The sequence below is a fragment of the Lepidochelys kempii genome, chromosome 2 (genome assembly GCF_965140265.1).
Source record: "Lepidochelys kempii isolate rLepKem1 chromosome 2, rLepKem1.hap2, whole genome shotgun sequence".
NCBI classification, from domain to species: domain Eukaryota; kingdom Metazoa; phylum Chordata; order Testudines; family Cheloniidae; genus Lepidochelys; species Lepidochelys kempii.
Genome location: NC_133257.1, coordinates 180514615 through 180535849, shown reverse-complemented (window position 1 = coordinate 180535849; position 21235 = coordinate 180514615). Strand labels below are relative to the sequence as shown.

The window sequence follows — 21235 nt, the reverse complement described above, 5'->3', positions numbered from 1 at the left end:
CTCTGATATAAGGAACTCAGCTGAAAAACCTTGCCTTTACTGAAAGGAAGCTAAGGTTTATCTACTGGATCAAGTTAAGGGCCACGGGTGATAAGTCTGTGATGGATCACCACATAGGGAAGTTGGGTGCAGAATATCCAACTGAGGGGTGAGGGGTGTCCTGTAGTCTGCTGCTCACAGGAAGAGCTGTCAAACAGGAGGCATGGACCACCAATATGGTTAGCCAGCCATGAAACAATGTGAAGCAGTCCTGTGGAAAAAATAAAATATGTGATCATGTAACTGAAGACTGTACCATAATGCATGTGCACCAGGGGTCAAAATTAAAGTTGAACATATCTGAATACCTTAAATCTGGTATTTCCTTCCTTTTGAGTGTTTGACCTTGCAACCTTAGTAACTTAGTGGGGGTTTTCCCCATACTTGTGTTTTGTATGGAATGTTTAGTTTGGCACCTGAAAATTATGAAGTTCTTCATATTGTTTTGTACTGAGCAATGGATACGCAGTATAATAAAATCAAATACTGCAATATTAGATGCTAATCTGAGGTGTACCTTCAATTGTTCCTCATGGACAGTGCTGCACAATGAATAATTCCAGACTGAAAGAACCTTTCTGCTTGTCGGACTGTAGTGCCAACAGCATGGCATGCAGTCCAATTTCAGAGCCTTTGATGCTGCCTTGACATTATTCCTGCCAAATGTACATGAACAGTAAATTCCTTTTGTAGTGAAGCACAATGGATAACGCGACTGACTACGGATCAGGAGATTGCAAGTTCGACTCCTGCCCGGCTTGTAGCACGTGCCCCTGCTGCCCATCTGGTGTGGTGGCCCTGCTTTTGCGCCTCCCTTTGACCTCTTCCAACCAAACCAAATCACTCTAATGAAAGTTTCACAATAAACAGTAGGTCCATCCACCACTTCACCTTGGGAAATAGGATCAGAGCCTCTCTTTGCTTCCTGCAGGTGCTGAGGGTACTGGTGGTTGGAGGAGGGCCTTTGCAACACCATGCAGTGTCTCCTCTTCCCCCCTGGAGCCACTGAAGCAATAGCTGGAGCCAGAGATTCCTCCTTCCTCCAGTATTGAAGATAGGGTTGCCAGGTGTCTGTTTTTTGACCAGAATGCCCAGTTGAAAAGGACTCTGGCGGCTTTGGTCAGCACCACTGACTGGGCAGCTAAAAGTCCAGTTGGTGGCACAGCAGGCTCCCTACCTGGCTCCGCGCACCTCCTTGGAAGCTGCTGGCATGTTCAGCTCCTAGGTGTAGGGGAAGCCAAGGGGGCTCCGCATGCCACCCTCACACTGAGCACTGGCTCTGCAGTTCCCATTGGCCAGGAACTGTGACCAATGGGAGCTGTGAGGATGACACCTGCAGACTTGGCACCATGCAGAGCCCCCTGGCTGCCCCTCCACCTAGAAGCCGGACGTGCCAGCAGCTTCCCAAAGGCTGCCTGAGGTAAGTGCCACCCAGAGCCTGCACTCGCTCCTGCACCCCAACTCCCTGCCCCAGCCCAGAGCCCCCTCCCAGCACCCAAACTCCCTCCCAAAGTCTGCACCCCGCAACCCTTCCCGCACCCCAACCCCCTGCCTCAGCCCTGAGCTCAAGCCCGCAATCTCCTCCCGAAACCCAACCCCCTGCCTCACCCCTGAGCCCCATCCTGCATGCCTTCATCCCTGGCCCCACTCTAGAGCCCATACCCCCAGCTGAAAGCCTCTCCCCCCCCCACACCCAACCCCCCTGCATCCTGAACCCCTCTGCCCCAGAGCCTGCACCCCAGCCAGAGCCTTCACCCCCTCCTGCACCTCAATCCCTTGCCCCAGACCTAAGCCCCGTCCTGCACTCCAAATCCCTTGGTCCCAGGCTAGAACTCCCTCCTGCACCCTCCTGCAAACTCCTCATCCTCAATCCCACCACAAAACCTGCACCCCCACAACCAAGAGCCCATATCCCCCACACACCCCAACCCCTTGCCTCAGCCCCCTCCCACACTCCAAGCCTCTGCACCCCAACACTGTGATACAGACATGAGAAATGTCTAAATCAGTACTTCTCAAACTGTGGGTAAGGACCCCAAAGTGGGTCATGACACCATTTTAATGGGGTTGCCAGAACCAGCATTAGACTCACTGGGCCCCAGGGCTGAAGCCAAAGCCTGAGCCCTGCTGCCCAGGCCAAAGCCCAAGGGCTTCAGTCAAGGGCAGCAGGGCTCAGGCTCTGCCGTGCCCCTGCCCCCATCTGCCTGGGGCAACAGGGCTGCAACTCTGGCTCCACACACCCTCTCCCCCCACCCAGGGTCATGTCATAATTTTTGTTGTCAGAAGGGGGTCATGGTGCAATGAAGTTTGAGACCTGCTGGCCTAAATCAGTGTTTCACACCTGTGGGGTGGGCTGCAACATAGCACCAGACTAGTTCAGAGGATAAGATGGTGCACAGGGCAGAGGAGAGGGTCAGAGTGAGTGATAAAAGCTACACGACCCCATATCCTACACATACACACCACAAACCTCTGCAGAAACAGTAGTAGGTGGCTCCAAAAAAGCCACCTATCTTCTTTCCATGCTCCCATTATGGCACCCGAAGGACCTGATCCAAAGACTCCCATCAACTTCAGCGAGCTGTGGACCAGGACTTAATTTAGCTGGCAGCTCCCATGTACTGGGCCACAAGTTTAATCAGCAGCCCAAGCTGTTCTCAGCTCCCACAGAACTCAACTCAATCTTGCAGACACAAATGGCTGTTCCCAACCCCCAGAAATATGCAGCCTTCTGGTAAGTGAGGGAACAAGGAGGGGTAACAGAGCTACTGAGGGGGAGGAGTGTAAGATGTGAAAAAGAGTAAGATATGTGAAAGAACAGAAAAAAGAGTAAGAAATAAAAAGGAACAGAAAATAAAATAAAGACAAGGGGTGGGGGAGAGGGAGAACAGGCAAAAGAAAATGGAGAAATAAAATAATGAGAGAAGGCAACAATAAAATAAAAATGGTTGGGAACCAATGACCTGGATAATAGGCTGTACATATTAGAAAAACAAATGCAACAAAGCTCACTTTTCTTATCAGCTTTAACAAAATGGAAATAAATTATATCCTTTTCCAATCATTTTGGGGGGTGGAAATAGGATTACAGGAATCAAACTAAATTTTATTTCAAAATTGCTCAAACTATATGGTGGACAACTCGTTCTGATCAGGATAGAATGAGTAGGCACAAGGAGGCTTTTGTGAATTGGTGGAAGGGTGTGTAGGAAGCCTCCTATACAACAAATGTATGGGTTATAAAATACACAGTCTGACTGTGACTCAACCCATTAAAGTTATGAATGATCTTCACAGAATGCCAGCAATGTTCATCTGCATCTTGTGGCTCAGAAACGACACCTCCTCCTCCTCCAAAATTTTTGAAGGCTCAAAGATGAAAAAAGAAAGGTAGTAGCTGAAGAAACCGCCTGCCTGTAAAGTGTATACCTGTATACATATGTAAGTGTATAGCAGTATATTACACCTTTGGATTACCGGACATAATCCTACTGACTAACAGTCACAGGGACTAAAAATGGTTTGCACTATTGCTTTCCCACCTAGTCAGTAGTTTTTAAACTACCAATGGTGACTGGCTAGCAATTCTCAGAGACATGGTCAGATTGGCCCTGTGAACTAACATATAAAACAGCAGTTCTCAACCAGGGGTCTAAGGCCCTCTGCGGGGCTGCGAGCAGGTTTCAGGGTATCCACCAAGCAGGGCTGGCATTAGACTCACTGGGGCTCAGGGCAGAAAGCCAAAGCCACATCGCCCCAAGCCCCATCACCTGGGCCTCAAGCTCAAGTCAGATAACCTTAGCTTCATGGCGCCCCATGTGGTATGGGGCCTAGAGTTGCCAGGCATCCAGTTTTCTACCGGAACGCCTGGTCACCAATGTGCCCAGAGGTTGGAGGGACCTGGCAGATGCTTCCTCGGAGCCGTGGTAAATGTCGCCAGGACCCTGCACCCCATCCCCACCCCAAACCCCTGGCCCAGCCCAAAGCCCACTCCTACACTGCAACCCCCTCATCCCTGGCTCCACCTCCAGCCAGAGCCCTCATCCCCCCACCACCACAACCCTTCCCCAGCCCAGAACCCTCTCCTGCATCTCAAACCCCTCATCCCCAGCCCCACCACAGAGTCTGCACCCCCAGCCCAGAGCCCATACCCCCTTCCACACCCCAACCCTCTGCCCCAGGCCGGTGAAAGTGAGTGAGGGTGTGGAAGAGTGAGCAACAGAGGGAGGGGGAATGGAGCGGGGACGGAGATTGGAAAAGGGGCAGGGCATGGGCAGAGCCTCAAAGAAGGGGAAGAGCAGGAGCAGGGCAGGGATGTTCTGTTTTGTGTGATTAGAAAGTTAGCAACCATAGTGGCGCCCCAGGCAATTGCCCTGCTTGCTATCCCCTGATACTGGACCCGGCTTTTATATGCAGAAAAACAGTTTTGTGGCACAGGTGGGCCATGGAATTTTTATAGCACGTTATGGGGGGCTCAGGAAAGGAAAGGCTGAGAACCCCTCATATAGAAAACTTATTGAGGTTAATTCTAATGCAGAGGGATAGCTGAAAAAAATACCTGGAGAATTTGGAGTATTTGAACTATTCCACACATGAAGCATGTTCCCTTGCTCTTCTGTTGTTTTTCACTCTTGGCAGAGCAGTAAAGAAGTCACAACTAAAGTAAGTAATAATAATCACCAAATAGTCTCAGGGGAGGAAAGTGCACCCAGCAGCATTTTGATTATACACATGTGATCAAACTCTCAGCTGCTGTGAATTGGCTCAGGTCCAGTGACTTCAATGGCAGCTTGGCCATTCACAACAGCTGACAATCTCATCCTTCATCTATAAATGGATCCACGTGACAAATTTGAAAAAGTTGCCAATACGATATTTACAATATCGATTTTACTTTCAGACATAAGCCATCATGAGAGTCTGAGAACAAGACATATATTATTGAAAACAAGACAGAATAACATCACAGACTATCTAAAAGATAGTAAATGAAATCCACTGTGATCTCAGTCTACTGCGAGTCTCTCCAGACAGATCTGCTAGTCAAATCAATACCACCTTGTGGTCAATGACATCAAAGGATGGCAAGAGACCTAAATGAATCAGTGTGGACAGCTTTCCTTTGTCCATCCCAAATTGGAGATCATCAGCTAATTTGACCAGTGCAGTATTTATATGATACATAGGCTAAAAATGTGATTGATAAGAATCTGGGAAATTCAGTGATGCCAGAGTTACCTGGTATTTTGCCTTTACTCAAGAACACATTCATGATTTCAAACAATAATGGACTCAATACCTCCTCATTTGATTTTACTAAACAGGAGAAACATGGTTCCAACTCACAAATAGCACCACTAAGGTCCCACCACTAGCAAAAACTAGTTGAAACTCAAGGTCAATGGAGATATATTTGTCTCCACCAGACACAATCTGACCCCAGGAAAACAGCAAGACCCATCAGAATCTGACTGAGCACAGCCAAGAAAAAATACAAAGAATTCATTGAGTTATACATCGCCCAGAACAGAAGCACTAAATGAGAATCATAGAGATGAGAACCCTTCTTTGCCTGCATAACAGCCACAACATGTTTCATTTGACTTGGCTTGGGAGAACAAAGACCAGCAGCAATACTCTATGCTCCCTCCCACGTTTGCATCTGCTGCAGGTCATCAGTATACCAAGGTGATCTGTGAAGGTGATCTATGGGAATGAGTCATTTAGAACCCAACGTATCAGTGATGAACAACAACAACCTTCATATTCTACTAGCTCACTAATACAGGAGACTAGAATCGCCTATAAACATCTAGAACCATTCTGGTTCCATTAATCTCCAGGGATAGACTAGTGAAATGGACACTCCATTTGTTACATCAATATAAGTATCCAAGCATGCACATACACAAAAACAAAGTCAGTCAGATACAAAGCTATATAGTTCACTCCTAATTGTATCTTGTTAAAAAAAAAAATCATGGATTTCAAATAAAAAAGGCTTGCGCTATAGATCCTGTTGGGCCAAATTATTATGAATTTCTGTAACTGATGTGAATGAATGTGGCAAACATGAGTTTGGTATGACTTGGTACATCTGAACTTGCTAGAGGATTCTGGGAGCCGAATTCTCTTAGCATTAGATGAGTGATGTGAGAAATTACTGGAATTGCTGAAACTGCATTTGAAAGGTTAATAACGACTCAAGCTGCGTGTATGTTTCAACATTGAACTTTGGAATATCAGCCAAGGGGGACCAGCTCACAAAGTAAAGAAGACATAAAATCATGCGATCAGTGGGCTTGGTGCCAGCTGACATGGGTCAAAATGACCCTTTCTGGATGACATCATGCTAAGAGCCTAAGTGAATGATTGATGAGAGGGTAAGTGTTGATTGAGGTTTGGTTTGGGTCTGTTCTGCAGCCCCTCCTTCCAAAATATTAATTAGAATATACCAGTAATAAACGCCCACACAGCATATTTTTGGAGCATGAGACTCCTTTGAGAACAAAAGGGTATATATGCTAAGCACAGTAAATTAGCTAAGTTAGTGTTCCCCAATTAACATCTGAAGAGGTTTGAGACTGTGGGACAGAAGTCATCGGGGTAACCGAGACCCCACCTCGAGGAACATTTGTGGCAGAACCAGAGGTCATCAGGGTAACCAATACATGCTTCGGGGGACCCTTGACAGATCAAGTACCTGAAAGGGGACAGAAGAGAAGAGAAAAAGTCTCCATCTAGAATTGGTAGATATACCTGCTTTGTTTGCCAGTCAGGATACCGTGTAAGGCCAACATAGTTACTGAGGGTTTATGCTTGTAGGCGCTGAGGCTTACTGGGGGGAAGATGTTTGCTATGTAATCTTAACTGCTTGTGTGATTCTTTGTCAAATAAATTACTGTGCATTAAGCATACTGTACCCGAGTCTCTCACTGGTACTGGTAATATCTGCCCAGCTGTGGGCATTAAAGATCTGTTTCAACAGATCCCAGACAAAGCAATGAGGAAGTACAAGAGATTATAACCACAAAAAAAAAAGGCTTTTCCGGGGGCCACTTTTTACAGTAAGGAAAGTTACAGCTCCATAGTACTGCAAATTAGTTACAGGAAAATGTCATTCTAATGGAAAATCCCTGTACTGCATAGTATACATTTAAATGGTAACTTAATTTTATTGTAAAAAAATATTAGAAATTGCTGCTGAGGTGTTTTGGGTTGGGTGGGGAGGAACTTGTCTGCTCCATAAGAACAGGAAAAAAAGCTTATCTGTCACAAAGCTTTATTCCAATCACTTGCTTCACTGTTAACTTTAATTACACACTATGAACTGTCCTGTAATTATGCAACTTGGGAAACTGCCAATTTTTCCTTTTGAATGTTAAAAGTTCTTTAATTTCTTTCAAAGATTCAGTATTACTTCCATCAGTGAATACCATATATTACATGACTGCACCTTTTAAAAGCATAGCCTCTAAAAATTGCAATGGATTTTGTAAGTGGAACATGAAAAACTGCTGTGTACTTTACTGAAGTCACTGATATCACCAAAGCCATTAGTTATCCAAAAGAAAAAAAAAAAGGAGAAATGCTAATTCCGTAACAAACTTTTTTTTTTTTTTTTTTTTTAAAACATACAGAAGGTAGCAAGGAAACCATATAATTAGAGACAACTGTGCTTTCTTTATACTAAACAACATTTTTCTAAAGAGGCCCCCCAATCACATTAAATGGTAAACAGGCAGTGAAATTCAATGACATTAACGTAAATGTCCAAATGAAAAACCCACAACTAGTTGAAAAACTGACTGGGGTAGAGGAGGAACAGAGTTGTATAAACAAAAGAACACATTCTATTATAGAGAGAAGTGTCTTGCTGAACTGTAGCCAGCAGAAAAAGAGAAGGAGGAGGAGGAAAGGAATCAAAAGGCAGGAGGGGAAGGTTGTTCAGCTTTATTTGTTTTTAATTATTTCTATTTCAGAATTTCCACAACACTGTTTTCTTTCTTCTTTTAAGATACAGAGTTAACCACCCCCTCAATCTCCTTCTAACAGCCTTGTCACCAGGTCTTTTGCCACGTAATCCCCTAAACTTTGAAGGCCATTTTTTATTAAGCTCACTAGGCCTCCACCCTTTTATCTCCTTCAAGTATCTACACCAAAACCTTCTGCAATACCTACCAATCTTAATTGTTCCCTCTTAGGCCATGTCTACACTACAAAATTAAGTCGATCTAATTTACATCAGCATACCGCTGACACAGTAATTACATCACTTGTGCGCGTCTACACTTTGCTCCTTGTGTCAGCGGTGCACATCCTCACCAGGAGCGCTTCTATTGATTGTACTGTCAGTGTGGGGCATGGTGGGATAGTTCCTAAAAAGCCAGAAACAGTCGACATAAGCAATGCAGTGTCTACATGCATTGTCAACCAAACTACACTGACTTTGACTCTACACCACTCGTGGAGGTGGAGTTATTAAGTAGACGTAGCAGGGCAGTTACGTTGGCGGGAATGAAATTGAAGTATAGATTGCTTACATAGTTAGGTCAACATAAGCTGCCCTAAGGGTATGAAGAAAGACAGAAGGACAGTAATGGGAAAAAGAAATCCAGACTCACCCTCAAGATGTGTGCATCAATAGCTTCAGCAGTCACATGTTCTTATCAGAGCAGCCCTGCCTCCCTTACCCATGGTGTCTTTGTCCATAGCTCTCATGCAGTTTGTCACAATGAAGGGTATGTCTGCACTGCAGCTAGACACCCACAGCTGGCTCCTGCCACCTGATGGGGCTCAGGCTGCAGGGGTGTTTAGTTGTGGTGTAGCTGTTCCGGCTCGGGATGCAGCCCAAGCTCTGGGACCCTCCCACCTCGCAGGGTCCTAGAGCCTGGGCTCCAGCACAAGCCCAGACATCTACACTGCAATTAAACGGCCCTGCAGCCCAAGCCTGCCGCAGGTTTTTAATTGCATTGTAGAAATACCCTAAGAGTAGCATATTTAAACAGAGGTTAATTATGCGTGAAATGCTAAATCCCATTCTTAATATAGTACTTGCAAAATAAAGATGAATATAAGAAAAATAAATGAAATGTTGTGACTATATTTATTAAGTAGAAAATTTCTCCCCAATTTTAAACTCTATTTAGGTTGCTTAAAAATTATGGCATACTCTCTTAATTGGGATCATAGGCTGTCCATTGGAGTGCCCCAGTAAAGAGTATTCTACTCTAGGGCTCAGATTTTCAAAGGGGTATATGAATTTCAATGGGAGTCGGTTGCCTAATTCTCTTTAGAGAATAAAATAGATTTCAACATGTAGTCTTAGTTCTGTTTCTTTCAAAACTGACTTTCTAATATGTAATAATGTTTTAGGGGTTTTTTTGTACTGAGTTTAATATTCATTGCACTCCATGTTACTGCTGCATTCTTTAATGGCCACATTAGATGTAGGCTGATAGAGAGAGGTCTTTAAAGGGCAGCTCTTATTGTCTCCTATTATGGTGACATTCTGCTTATGGGTCATCATTGGACTAGATGTCAGCATGCCCTTTGCAAACCTCTCAAGGCTTTGGTATTATTCTGTTTTATGCAAAGCTGTAGGTTAATGAATACACTTTAAAATTCACTTTTAAATGGAGCTTTCCACGTAACATATTTCATATTCCTCTTAGAATTTTTTTTAAACTAACAATGATATATATGCCTATTTTTCTTCTTGTATTTAGTCTTCTTTAAATAGGTCTCTTCTTCTCTGCAATTATGCCATTTAGCTGTGCCAACTATCTTAGGAATACTTAATGACTTTCTGGACTTCCGCTGTATTGATTTTCTCATCCTCCACTCACTTATAGTAGATAGGCTTATAGAGGGGAAAATATTCAGTTTCAGGAATATAAAGAGCAGAATGTCCACATGCTGAGATTATTGTCTGTTCAACGCCTCTATATATAAGGAAACAACATATAACTCATTGCTATCAAACTGTCTTTAGAATAACTAATTAAGAGTAGGAGTGGGCAGGAACTGGGGGAGCAGGAGCGGAGTGTGCAGAGTGAATCATGCTTCGGCTCTCCCTGTGTCCAGATGAAATATATCATTTCCAATAGCTTCCTAGCAGGAGTGCCTTAATCTCTAGGACACTGTTGATAAGGTCAGTTGACAAGGTGTATTAGACAGACACTAGAGGAATCTTTACCTGGGGAGCCAAGGTCAGTTTTTGGCAGGGTTAATTGCCTGGAGCAGGACAGAGAATTCTGCTTCTTGAGGAAAAAAAAGAAAGAAAATCTGCATATTTTTTACAGAATCTTTCAGATTTTACTTCATACATAACACAAGGCATAAACTTATTTTCCCCCTTCCTTTGCAGGTCACTCTACAAAACAAAGGCCATTAATACTAGTTGAATCAGACATACAATAGTGGCGCATTCACGTAAAGCTTTCACAGAAAGCGGTGGTGTTCTGTGCCCTGTGGCTTTCTGTTCAGTTGTTAATTACTCTTTGTGATGTCAGGATCCCATCTGTTTTCCTGGGATTATGATTTAAAAATATGAAATAATCTGTGAGAGCTGTGAAACTAAAATGTGTGAAGTGGGAAAGAACCCTTACCCGGATATATGCATCCTGGTGGTGTTTGGCAAAGTACAGCATGTTGTCAAGGGCTAGCATTCCTGGAGGAGTTTGTGTAAAATCCATTGCTGGGTTTACATGATTCTGTGAAAAAGATAAAGAGTTTACACTATAAATATCTACACAAAAGCCATCAACCTCATTATTATTATTCATTCGCATTACCATACTGCCTAGAAGCCCCAATCATGGACCAGCACCCCACTGTACTGAGCACTGCATAAATACAGACCAAGGAGATGGTCCATGGCCTAAAGAGTTCACAGTCTAAAGACAGTTATTATCACTGGCATGTTAATCTCGTAGTTCTATAATTATACAAGGTTGACTTTTCAAACGCAGAAATGACTTAGGAGCACAAATCCCACAGAAAGTCAATGGGACTTGTGTTCCTAAGTCATTCAGGTGGTTCTGAAAATCCCGCCCACAGCATTATTTCTTACATTTAATAAACATATGTGGATAAATACATATGGGTATAAACTGACATATACCTGTATGTCCAACAATACAGTACCTATGGCAGGGGTTCTCAACCTTTTCCCTTCTGAGGCCCATTCAACATGCTATAAAAACTCCACAGCCCCCCTGCGTCACAATAATGGGTTTTCTGCATATAAAGGCCCAGGGCCGGTGTTAGGGGTAGCAAGCAGGCCAATTGCCTGGGGGGCCTCATGCCACAGGAGACCCCGCAGAGCTACATTGCTCAGGCTTTACTTTCAGCCTCAGGAGGTGGGGCTCAGGCTCCAACCTCATGCGGCAGGCTTTCTGCCTTGGGCCCCAGCGAGTCTAATGCTAGCCCTGCTTGGCAGCCCCCCCAAAACCTGCTCGTGGCCCCCCAAGGGGCCTCGGACCCCTGGTTGAGAACCACTGACCTATGGGACCATATCAAAGATGTAATGAAGATGAGTGAAAGTTACTTAGTTCAGTAGGTAATGCTTAAAATAGACTGAGTTGGCTCTCATGACCTGCACATAAAGGGTCATGAGGAGAGCTGTGCAAATTTTAGCAGCCTCACTTTGCAGGGGTTCTTGTAAGCATTCTCTCAGGTTTCTGAATTTCTGAACATCTGAATTTCAAATCTGTGCTTAGAGGTTGAATGAATCCAAAAACTCGCAGCAAAACACAGTCGAAACCAGGTCAAACTTGGCAACTTCCAGACCAAGCTGCAAAAACCTTTAATTTCACATGCTTTGGAAGCAAAACCACATATCTGTGCAGGTTTGCTAGTGAATCTTTTGATTAAGGAGATATGAAATGTATGTTTTAAATAAGTTCCATGGAATTCAAGGCTTATGTAAATGTGAACTTTTGCAGAGTTCTAGACAACAGTACTTCACAGCTCTTAAAAGTAACTTTTAGAAGCTTCTCACAACGGAGAAGACCCAAGGGTATAAAACCATCTGAAATTCTTATTTTTCATTACAGAGTCTCATCAGGACCTCCTTTTCAGTGTCTTTGGGCTTGTCTGCGCTTAAAACAATGCATCTGTGCCGCTGTAGCACTTAAGTGAAGATGTTACCTTCACTGGTGCGGTTCTCCTGTTGGCGTAGGTTCTCCAAATCCCTGAGGCCTGGTCTACACTGGGGTGGGGGATCAATCTAAGATATGCAACTTCAGCTACGAGAATAGCATAGCTGAAGTCGACGTATCTTAGATCAACTTAGAATCACTTACTTCGCGTCCACGCAGCGCGGGATCGACAGCCACTGCTACCCCGTTGACTCCGCTTCCGCCTCTCACCGTGGTGGAGTTCCGGAGTGGACAGCAGAGTGATCAGGGATCGATTTATCGCATCTACCCGAGACGCGATAAATTGATCCCTGATAGATCGATCACTACCCTCCGATCTGATCAGTGGCCTGAGTCTACGCCAGGGGTTAAGTTGGTTTAACTGCATCACTCAGGGTTGTAGATTTTTCACATCCTGCGTAACATAGTTATGCCAACCTAATTTCCTGGTGCAGACCAGGCCTTCATTTCCAACATTCTAACATACAGAAATGTCCCCAGACACTCAGAAACAGCATTTCCATTTTACACGACCCAACCGAAAGAGGTTTTAAAAGTGCATTTATGATCACAAAAGTGACTAACAATGACACAGCATTCCTAGTCCATCAATCAACTCTCTGTGTTTATTCAGTCTCATCCATTCACTTCACTAACTTTACTTCTGTTGGCCAGAACATCCAATAAAGCTATAAGAGATTGAGATGGGACTCTACTCCTTTTCTCACATCAACAGAATTGTTAACCCATTTCCATCTGGAAAACCCCTTACTTGTAGATGTATGTGACAAGTTGGCTGTGATCTGTCAATAATTCATATTTGATATGTGAGTAGAAACGCTATCAAGAGGAAACTACACAAAAATAGTTATCCTGTTGCTTTAAGAGACAGATTGAACTTGAGTCAGGCTCACACCTCTAGCCAGGGACAATTGACATACAAACCTAGATTCAAACATTTCGTTATTTTATGTTGAGTAAGGGGCAGTTGATCAAGGGGGCATTTGAAATGCTAGATTTTAAAGAGGTATCTGGGAAATTCCTCTGGAACTAGATGTGAAGGAGGAAAGGTTACAAGATATAGGGGACAATAGCCTTTGTATGGAGAACTCAGGCTATTACAAGAGGTGTCTGAAATTTTTCAAAATTCAAAGAAAAATTTGTTGAAAAAATTAGAATTTTAGAATTTGATTAAAAATTGGGACAAAATTCTCAGGACAATTAAGTCCTGCTTTTCACCAGCTCTAACTATTACACTTTCCCTCAAGTGATACATCTGAACAAATATTATATTGTTGAAATGCTGGTATAAATAATCTCAACTAGCATTCCTGCTATGGTAGCGAATTCTGTCTCACCCTTAACGTCAAAAATAGTCACATACTATGAAGGACCGCGGAAGCTGAGGACAGGGGAGAGAAAACCAGGTGACATGACTTAGGGTGGTTGAAAGGGCCAGATGGGGGAAAGACAGGGATGTGTAACACTCATTGCCCAGATAGTGATATTGGCTAAATCTAAAGGGAACATATCTAGATGAGCTCTGCAGAATTCCAGAATAGCGGTATGACTAGATTACAATAACACACCCATGGCTGGCTCATATCAGCTGACTTGGGCTTAGACTGTGGGGCTTTAAAACTGCAGTATAGATGTCCAGCCTGAGCCCAGATATCTACCCTGCAGATTTATAGTCCCACAGCCTGAGCTCAAGTCAGCGGACACAGCCCAGCCGTGGGTGTTTTACTGCAGTGTAGACATACCCGAGATGTGTTCTGTAGACTGATTCCTATGTTTAAATCTGATCTGTCTCTGTTTTTTTTTTTAATACATTTTGTTTTGATTCAGACCTCTTGAATCTCAGGGCTCATTTACACACTCTTTTTTTAACCAATTAGTTAAAGTAGCACAACTCCCCTCCAGTGGGCACAGTAATACCAGTATAAAGGAGCTTATAGCACAATAGCTTATTTTGGTACATTTATGGAATTAAGCTATATTGACATAAGCTCCTTTATGCAGGTATAACTGAAGAGGGATTGTGCCACTTTAACTATATCAGTGTGTAAATCAACAGAGTTAAAACTGGTACAAGAACTGCATATAGACCTGCCCTGCTGTTTGGCAATTTCACACAGATTGCAATGGGAAGGCAAAACAGCCTTCCGCCTGTGAGAAGTAGTAATGAAAACAGAGCGTCTGGAGCCTACCCTGCCTGGGACGTGCATTAGGGAGTCCTCTCCTGGAAGGTATGTCCCTTGCAAGACTGGGTTGGGCAGACACACAGGAAACACCTATGTACCCTGCACAATAACTAAGTTTAAGGGACAAAAATATAACAGTGTACATCTCAGCGGCACCCTCTCTACACTTACAACATTCTACAAGTGGAGCAGAATGATGTGCATGCCATAGGGAACACAATTTGACCTTCAGATCCCTGGCTGAGTTTGCAAAACTGATAGTTGGGGGAAGGGGATATCTTTGCACTGATAAACTAAGCACATTTAATAGGAAAGGGAACTGCACAATGCCATTCTGACAATCACTTTTTGGAGTATAACTGCATTTTAGGTTAAGTACTACACATAATTCTCTTCTCTTTGTCTTCAGCTCTAGGGTAGACAAAATGTATGTGGATAAAATACCCTTTCTTGGTAAGCATACAGTATCAACACTAGATCCAGTCCAATTTCTTTAGCTCTTAGCATTTCTTTTGTTGGTATCTACAATGTTAAAACCAACTAATAAGACAGTCAAATAAACATAAGTTAAATACAAATAGCTTATATAGATCAAATTTCTAGCCTGGTTCTGTGATCTTAAGTGACACGGAGACCACAGCAAAGAAATTATAAGCAAGAGAAATCTCACCACGGCTCATTTCTCCAGACAGTGTCTCTTGGCACTGCTTGTTCAGTCAGAAAGCCAGACCTCCATCACTCATCATTTCTCTTTTGTTTGAGTCAAGCCCATCTGCCTACCTAAACTGTGGATCCTAATTTTTAAGTTATCTCCTGCTATGACACTAGGATCCTCAGCTGCTGTAAATCACAGATCAGTGGAGCAATACCAACTGACAACAGCTGATGGAATGTATGACGTGTATGAAACAATACATTTTATTTTCAGTTCTTCAGCAAATCAGGAAACAAAATAACTGACATTTTATTAAAACATAATGATCTCCTTCTCTGAACATGTGTTGAGTGTTTATGGTTGAAAATAAAGAGGGTTTAAGATAAAGATACCAAACTAAACTATCTAAAATATTGTTGTGAATAATTTAAAAAGTATGCAAGCCCTCAATCTAGGACATAATTTATTAAAAACATGAGACACGATGCCCAAGGGAAAATGAACTGCGTCGGTGAATTTTACTCATTGTAGAGAATCAAGAATGGGAAATGCATAGGGAACTGATTTGCTTTGTAGCCTAAAGACGTTTAGTTCATTTGTAACTTTTTCGTAACAGACTGAAGAACAGTTACATATCTTTCAGTATCTCACCAGTGTGTGCCAACTACAGTTACTGTTCTATATATGCTAAAAAAATCAGAATAATTGAGAATTTGCTACACAGCGACAGATTCAGACACAATGCTATCTGGATATGCTACCTTTTGGAGGGGATGTAAATCCAAAATAGAAATGTGGGGCTGGAAAAGACCTTGGGGGGGTAATCTAGTCTAGCTGCCAGCGCTGAGGCAGGACCAAGTATTCCTAGACCATCCCTGACAGGTGTTTGTCTAACTGGTTCTTAAAAAACTTTTGTGACAGGGATTCTATAATCTCTCTCAGAAGTCTATTCCAGAACTTAACTGCCCTTATTAGAAAGTTTTTCCTAATATCTAAACTAAATCTCCCTTTCTGCACATTAAGACAATTACTTCTATTCCTACCTTCAGTGGACATGGAGAACAACTGATCCCCATTCTCTTGATAACAGCCCTTAACATATTTGAAGACTTATCAGGTACCCCCTCCATCTTCTTTTTTTAAGATTAAAAATGCCCAGGTTTTTTAACCTTTCCTCATAGGTCTAGTTTTTCTAAACATTTTATAATTTTTGTTTCATTCCTCTGGATTGTCTCACAATTTGTCCACATCTTTCCTCAAGTGTGGCAGCCAGAATTGGAGACAATACTCCAGCTAAGGCCTCACCAGTGCTAAGTAAAGCAGGACAATTACCTCCCCTATCTTACATGCAACACTCCTGTTAATAGAAAAGGAGTACGTGTGGCACCTTAGAGACTAACCAATTTATTTGAGCATGAGCTTTCGTGAGCTACAGCTCACTTCATCGGATGCATACCGTGGAAACTGCAGCAGACTTTATATACACACAGAGAATATGAAACAATACCTCCTTCCACCCCACTGTCCTGCTGGTAATAGCTTATCTAAAGTGATCATCAAGTTGGGCCATTTCCAGCACAAATCCAGGTTTTCTCGCCCTCCACCCCCCCACACAAATTCACTCTCCTGCTGGTGATAGCCCATCCAAAGTGATTTTATCCAACTAGAATTACAGTTGGATAAAACATTATTTGTTTTCCATCCTAAACTGTTGTATTGTGCTACTGGTTGCTTTTTAAAAGCAGCCACCTTCCACCCAAGGGGTGGACATATTTCAGTGTCAGGAGTATCCTCATACATGGCATAATAGTGTCTATGGTACAGTGTAATAATGGTGTACTGTCTATTGGAAATTGTTGACTTTTGAATAGCAACCACTATTTCCTTATTTTACTCCTAACCACGTTATCTTACATTTCTTCACTCTGTGGTGTATAAGCAATGTTAAATTTGAATCCGGGGCGGGGGGTGGTGGAGCCTTGCAAATTGGCTGTGAGAGGTGCTGGACCCCATTACCACTATTCTCCACATGAAGACCATACTTGAGTTTTCTGCAGCTCAAAGAAGAGAAGTTATTTGGTGGGAACACAGGGAGAGATGGAGGACCTTGAGTCTTCCCCTTAAAGACCAGCAATAGGGTTGTGCCCAGGAAAGAAGCTGGAACCTCTTGGGAAAGTCATTATAGTCAGTCTCACAAAGTTTGTATAGCTTTTATATAAGAGTCCAATCTGGTGAGTGCTTACCTGAATGAAACCACTAAACTTTTAAAGTTGAATGTTATTAGTTACGACTGGAAGTGGCTGAAAGTTTTCCACGGAGAAAAGAACAGTATTTTCTCAAAAATGTTGGTGAAAAATACCCATTTTCTGGCTAGCACTTGGTGTTATTTTTGTGAGACAGAACTGGTCATCTCCCCCAACCCTGAACAGCTTCCACTATATGTTCCCTTTTTCTGTTGTACCCAAACCAATTCTCAAGGCATAGAAAGAAAAAACAGGATAATCAATTAGCTCTGAATTGCTGGTGCACCTAAATTAAAATCTTCCTTAGGTCAAATGTGAAAATTAGATTGGAATATACATGGCCGGTAGTTGACCTTTGCTCAGGAAGAATTCTGAACAGAGATGGCATGAATGTTGCAAATTAGGTATATGGTACATTGACATAATTGAGTAGGGAACATTTCACAGTGACTGACTCATTCTAAAAACATCAGTGAATACCAAACCCCATACCTGAGCCTTTTCCTAATTACTTCCCACCTCTTCAGAACAAAGCATTTCCACATCTTCACCTTAACAGAGTAATTATTTTAACCAACAAATGGGTGTACACAGAAAGTACTACACAGAAAATACATTTGTGAGGAGGTATTAGATTAAAGTTCTTAAGGAGGAGCAACCGAGACTTTTAATTTAACTGTACCATATCTTAAAAGGTTAGGCACAAGTTTCACAATACAATTTAATGAGATGGGACAGTGGTATCAGGGTTTTTAACAGCCGACATTCTAGAAAAAAGAAACTGAGAAATAATAAAGAGAATATTCTCCTTGATATCTCTCAAAATGTGTATTTTGATATTACCAAGCTTTCTCTGATTTTTTCATTCTACCACAGTGACATTGTAGACAAAGGGAACATTTACCTGGAGGACTGTTGAATAAAAATACAGCATATCTTGAGTCAGATGTCTCTAAACTCAAAATTCAAGAGGATCGTTTACCAATGAAAATTGTATATATTTATAATAGTTAAAATACTTTTAGCATGAGTCATTATGTGATACACAAACAATCTAATGAACTCCCCTATGTTTCTATTAGCTAAAATTTTAACATAGACTTGCAAAATTGTTTGCCCACTTGCAGCGGGTTTTCAGGGGAGATGGAGGGCTGGCGGTGGTTTGCTAGCATGTAAAACATTGTTCGTTTTTTCAGTATCATCATGCAGGCAAAGGGTGTACCTGGGCTGGTAAATTTTTATGATGGATTTGTAAGGCTTATTAATAACATGCGTATGCTATTGTCTAAAAATAAAACTTACTTGAATAGATCTAATGCATGTAACTGTCTTTCTTGACAGATTTTGGACTCATCAACTCAACAGACCTGTCAATCTGCAAAGAAATTATGACCTCCCCTCAGCATCTCCCTCTCAAAACAAAACAACCCCCCTCCACACCCAAAACAAAACAAAAAGTATTGTTTGAAATCTGACCCCGATAGACTCCAAAATCATTGGGTCAGATTCTCAGCTGATACAAATCAGCATAGCTCCACTGACATCTGTGGAGAATCTGTCCCTTTATGTTATTTTTTTAAGAAAAGAGACAAGTTTATGATCAACATTTCAAAAATGTGAAGGTTAAGCTTACGTGACCTACACAGAGGCATCAGATTAAGCATACCAGTGCAATGCAACGTGCAGTATTGCATGGGTTTCTGAGTTTAGCTAATTACATTTTATCAGCATGTTTTAAAACTCCCATGTGGCTCCAGTTCAGCTGTACATACAATTTATACAATAGTTTTACTGTTCCACTGAGTTAGCTCTCTGGACGTGACACTCTGTACCTAAAAGTAGCACCCTGGAACCACCATATTCAACACTGTCAAAGGATTATGACATAGTATGATTACAAAATATGCCTTGTGAGATATCATTTTTAAGTATTGATTTGCTGAACAAAAATATCCTGTTGGATTGTATGTACTATCATTGTATGTGAAGTTATGAGGTATTGAGATATAGATAGATATAGATACATTACTGAAATATGTTGTGAGATGGGAACACCCACAACCAGCCTTTCAGTTACAATAAAGGAGTTATTAAAGGCTCATCAACACCCAATGTACTTTCCCAGAGACTTCTTGGAGAAGGGAATTACGCAATGGAAACTGCTTGACCAATGGGGACGAACTGACACCCCCATGTCACAGCCAGGATCTTTCTAAGAGCTGAAAAAAGGTATAAAAAGAGAGACAGTGACATCATCACTTGGCCTCTTCCACATCCCCTCCCCTCCCCTCCCCTCCCGCCACCCCACCTCAACACCTGGAGGAATGTCTGGAAGAAAAGGACTTTGAACTGACGGAATTTAGTCTCAGGCTGGAAAAGGGTCCAGTCCATGTACTGAAGAACTGTAAGCTGCCTGTACCATCTGCTGGGGTAAGAAAAGCTGTTAGATTCAGCTCTTGCTTTGTCTAAAAGTTTAGGATTATGAATGCATGTTTACTTTTTAATTTTCTTAAGATAACAAATTTCTGACCAGTATGCATACCACTTATAATCACCTTAAATCTATCTTTCTGTAGTTAATAAACTTATTCTAATATTTTATCCTTACCAGTGAGTTTGTCTAAAGTGCTTGGGAAGTCTGCTCAGGTTACAAAGGCTGGTGCATATCCACTTTCTTTTGATGAAGTGGCAAACTAGATAATAAACTTACACTGGCCAGGCTTCTGACCAGTGCAAGACGGTACAGTTCTTGGATGCAAGACTGGGAGCTAGGTGGTATTGGCTGGAGCCTCCCTACCGATGGTTCATGAGTGGCTGGGAGATGATTTATGCAACTCAGTTGAGTGTCCCCCTACCTATGGATAGCTGTCTGCATGCAGTGCCTGTCAGAGGCTTGTAGCTTGACATCAGCATCACAGTGTGATAGGTAGCACAGGCTGGTGGATAAGGAGGGCTCAGCAGACCAACAACCCAGATTGCACCCCAGGGACCTCGTTACACTGGGTCTTGATTTCTAAGCCTACTGGCTGTAACAGAACTTTTTAAAAGAAAAGGAACAGAAAATGGACTTTGTGCCATTGCACTGCCATGTCATCTCACGATATATGATATAACTCCTAATCACCCCTTTGGCTTTCTTTTAGAAAGCAGTTGACTGACTTTTAAAATCTGACAGGCACTAAGCACTCCATCTGAACAGGTGGCTTTTTGATATTTAAAACAAAACAGGTTTCAAAACAAGTGAGATTAACATTTAAGAAGTGGATACAGCTCATGTAGTTTCATGATGTTTCAAACAAATCAAGGGTTCATCTCCATTACAATTACTTGTCCTCTCTTTGGCTTCAAGAAGCATCACTAAACATCTCAGACTCCACCAAACTCAGCAGAGTAGCTAAGACCTGGCCTACACACAGTTATTGTGTACATGTAACTACTTTGGTTAGGCATGTGGTGACACTAATACAACCCCCTCATGTGGATGCATTTATTCCAGCATAAAGGCACTTTATACCAGAATAGTTTATTCCCCTTCCTATATGGGAATAGCTATACTGATATAAGCCCATTTAGACCAATATAGCTGTGTCCACACTAGGAGGTTGTACTGCTTCAACTATACTGATATAAAGTAGTACAGCTTTTGTGTGCAGACAAGGCTTAACATATCAATCCCTCTACTGTTTGAACCGAATAATTAGCAGAGGAGGATGGGGAAGGGGGCATAAATTAGTTGGACCCAGGGGGATTATCCTCCATGTGTGTCTTAAACTACATTCTATTTGCTTTAATCTGGCACATCCCTGAGAAAAATTTGTTCCTCAGAGATATGTTTACAAGCCAATGACAAAGAGAATTGTGCCTGTTTACAGGAGGGATTGGGAGTGTGGGGGATGAACTCCGACAGAGGGAAATGGATTCCCTATTCTTCCCATCTGTACAAAAACACTC

At 42.4% G+C, this 21235-nt stretch overlaps 1 protein-coding gene across 2 annotated transcripts in view; it reads right to left on the bottom strand.

Annotated features, from left to right (window-relative positions):
- The window catches only part of ELMO1 (engulfment and cell motility 1), a 413997-nt gene that overhangs the window by 205247 nt on the left and 187515 nt on the right, over window positions 1-21235 (bottom strand). Inside the window, exons 1-2 of one of the 2 annotated variants that reach the window (XM_073332876.1) lie at window positions 15057-15072; window positions 10650-10754 (exon numbers count right to left, since the gene is read on the bottom strand). In XM_073332876.1, the coding sequence (XP_073188977.1) occupies window positions 10650-10736 (87 nt within the window). In that variant the 5' untranslated portion in view covers window positions 10737-10754; window positions 15057-15072. Of the gene's footprint in view, window positions 1-10649; window positions 10755-15056; window positions 15073-21235 lie in introns of those variants that run through there. The other variant, XM_073332875.1, reaches the window with a different exon arrangement.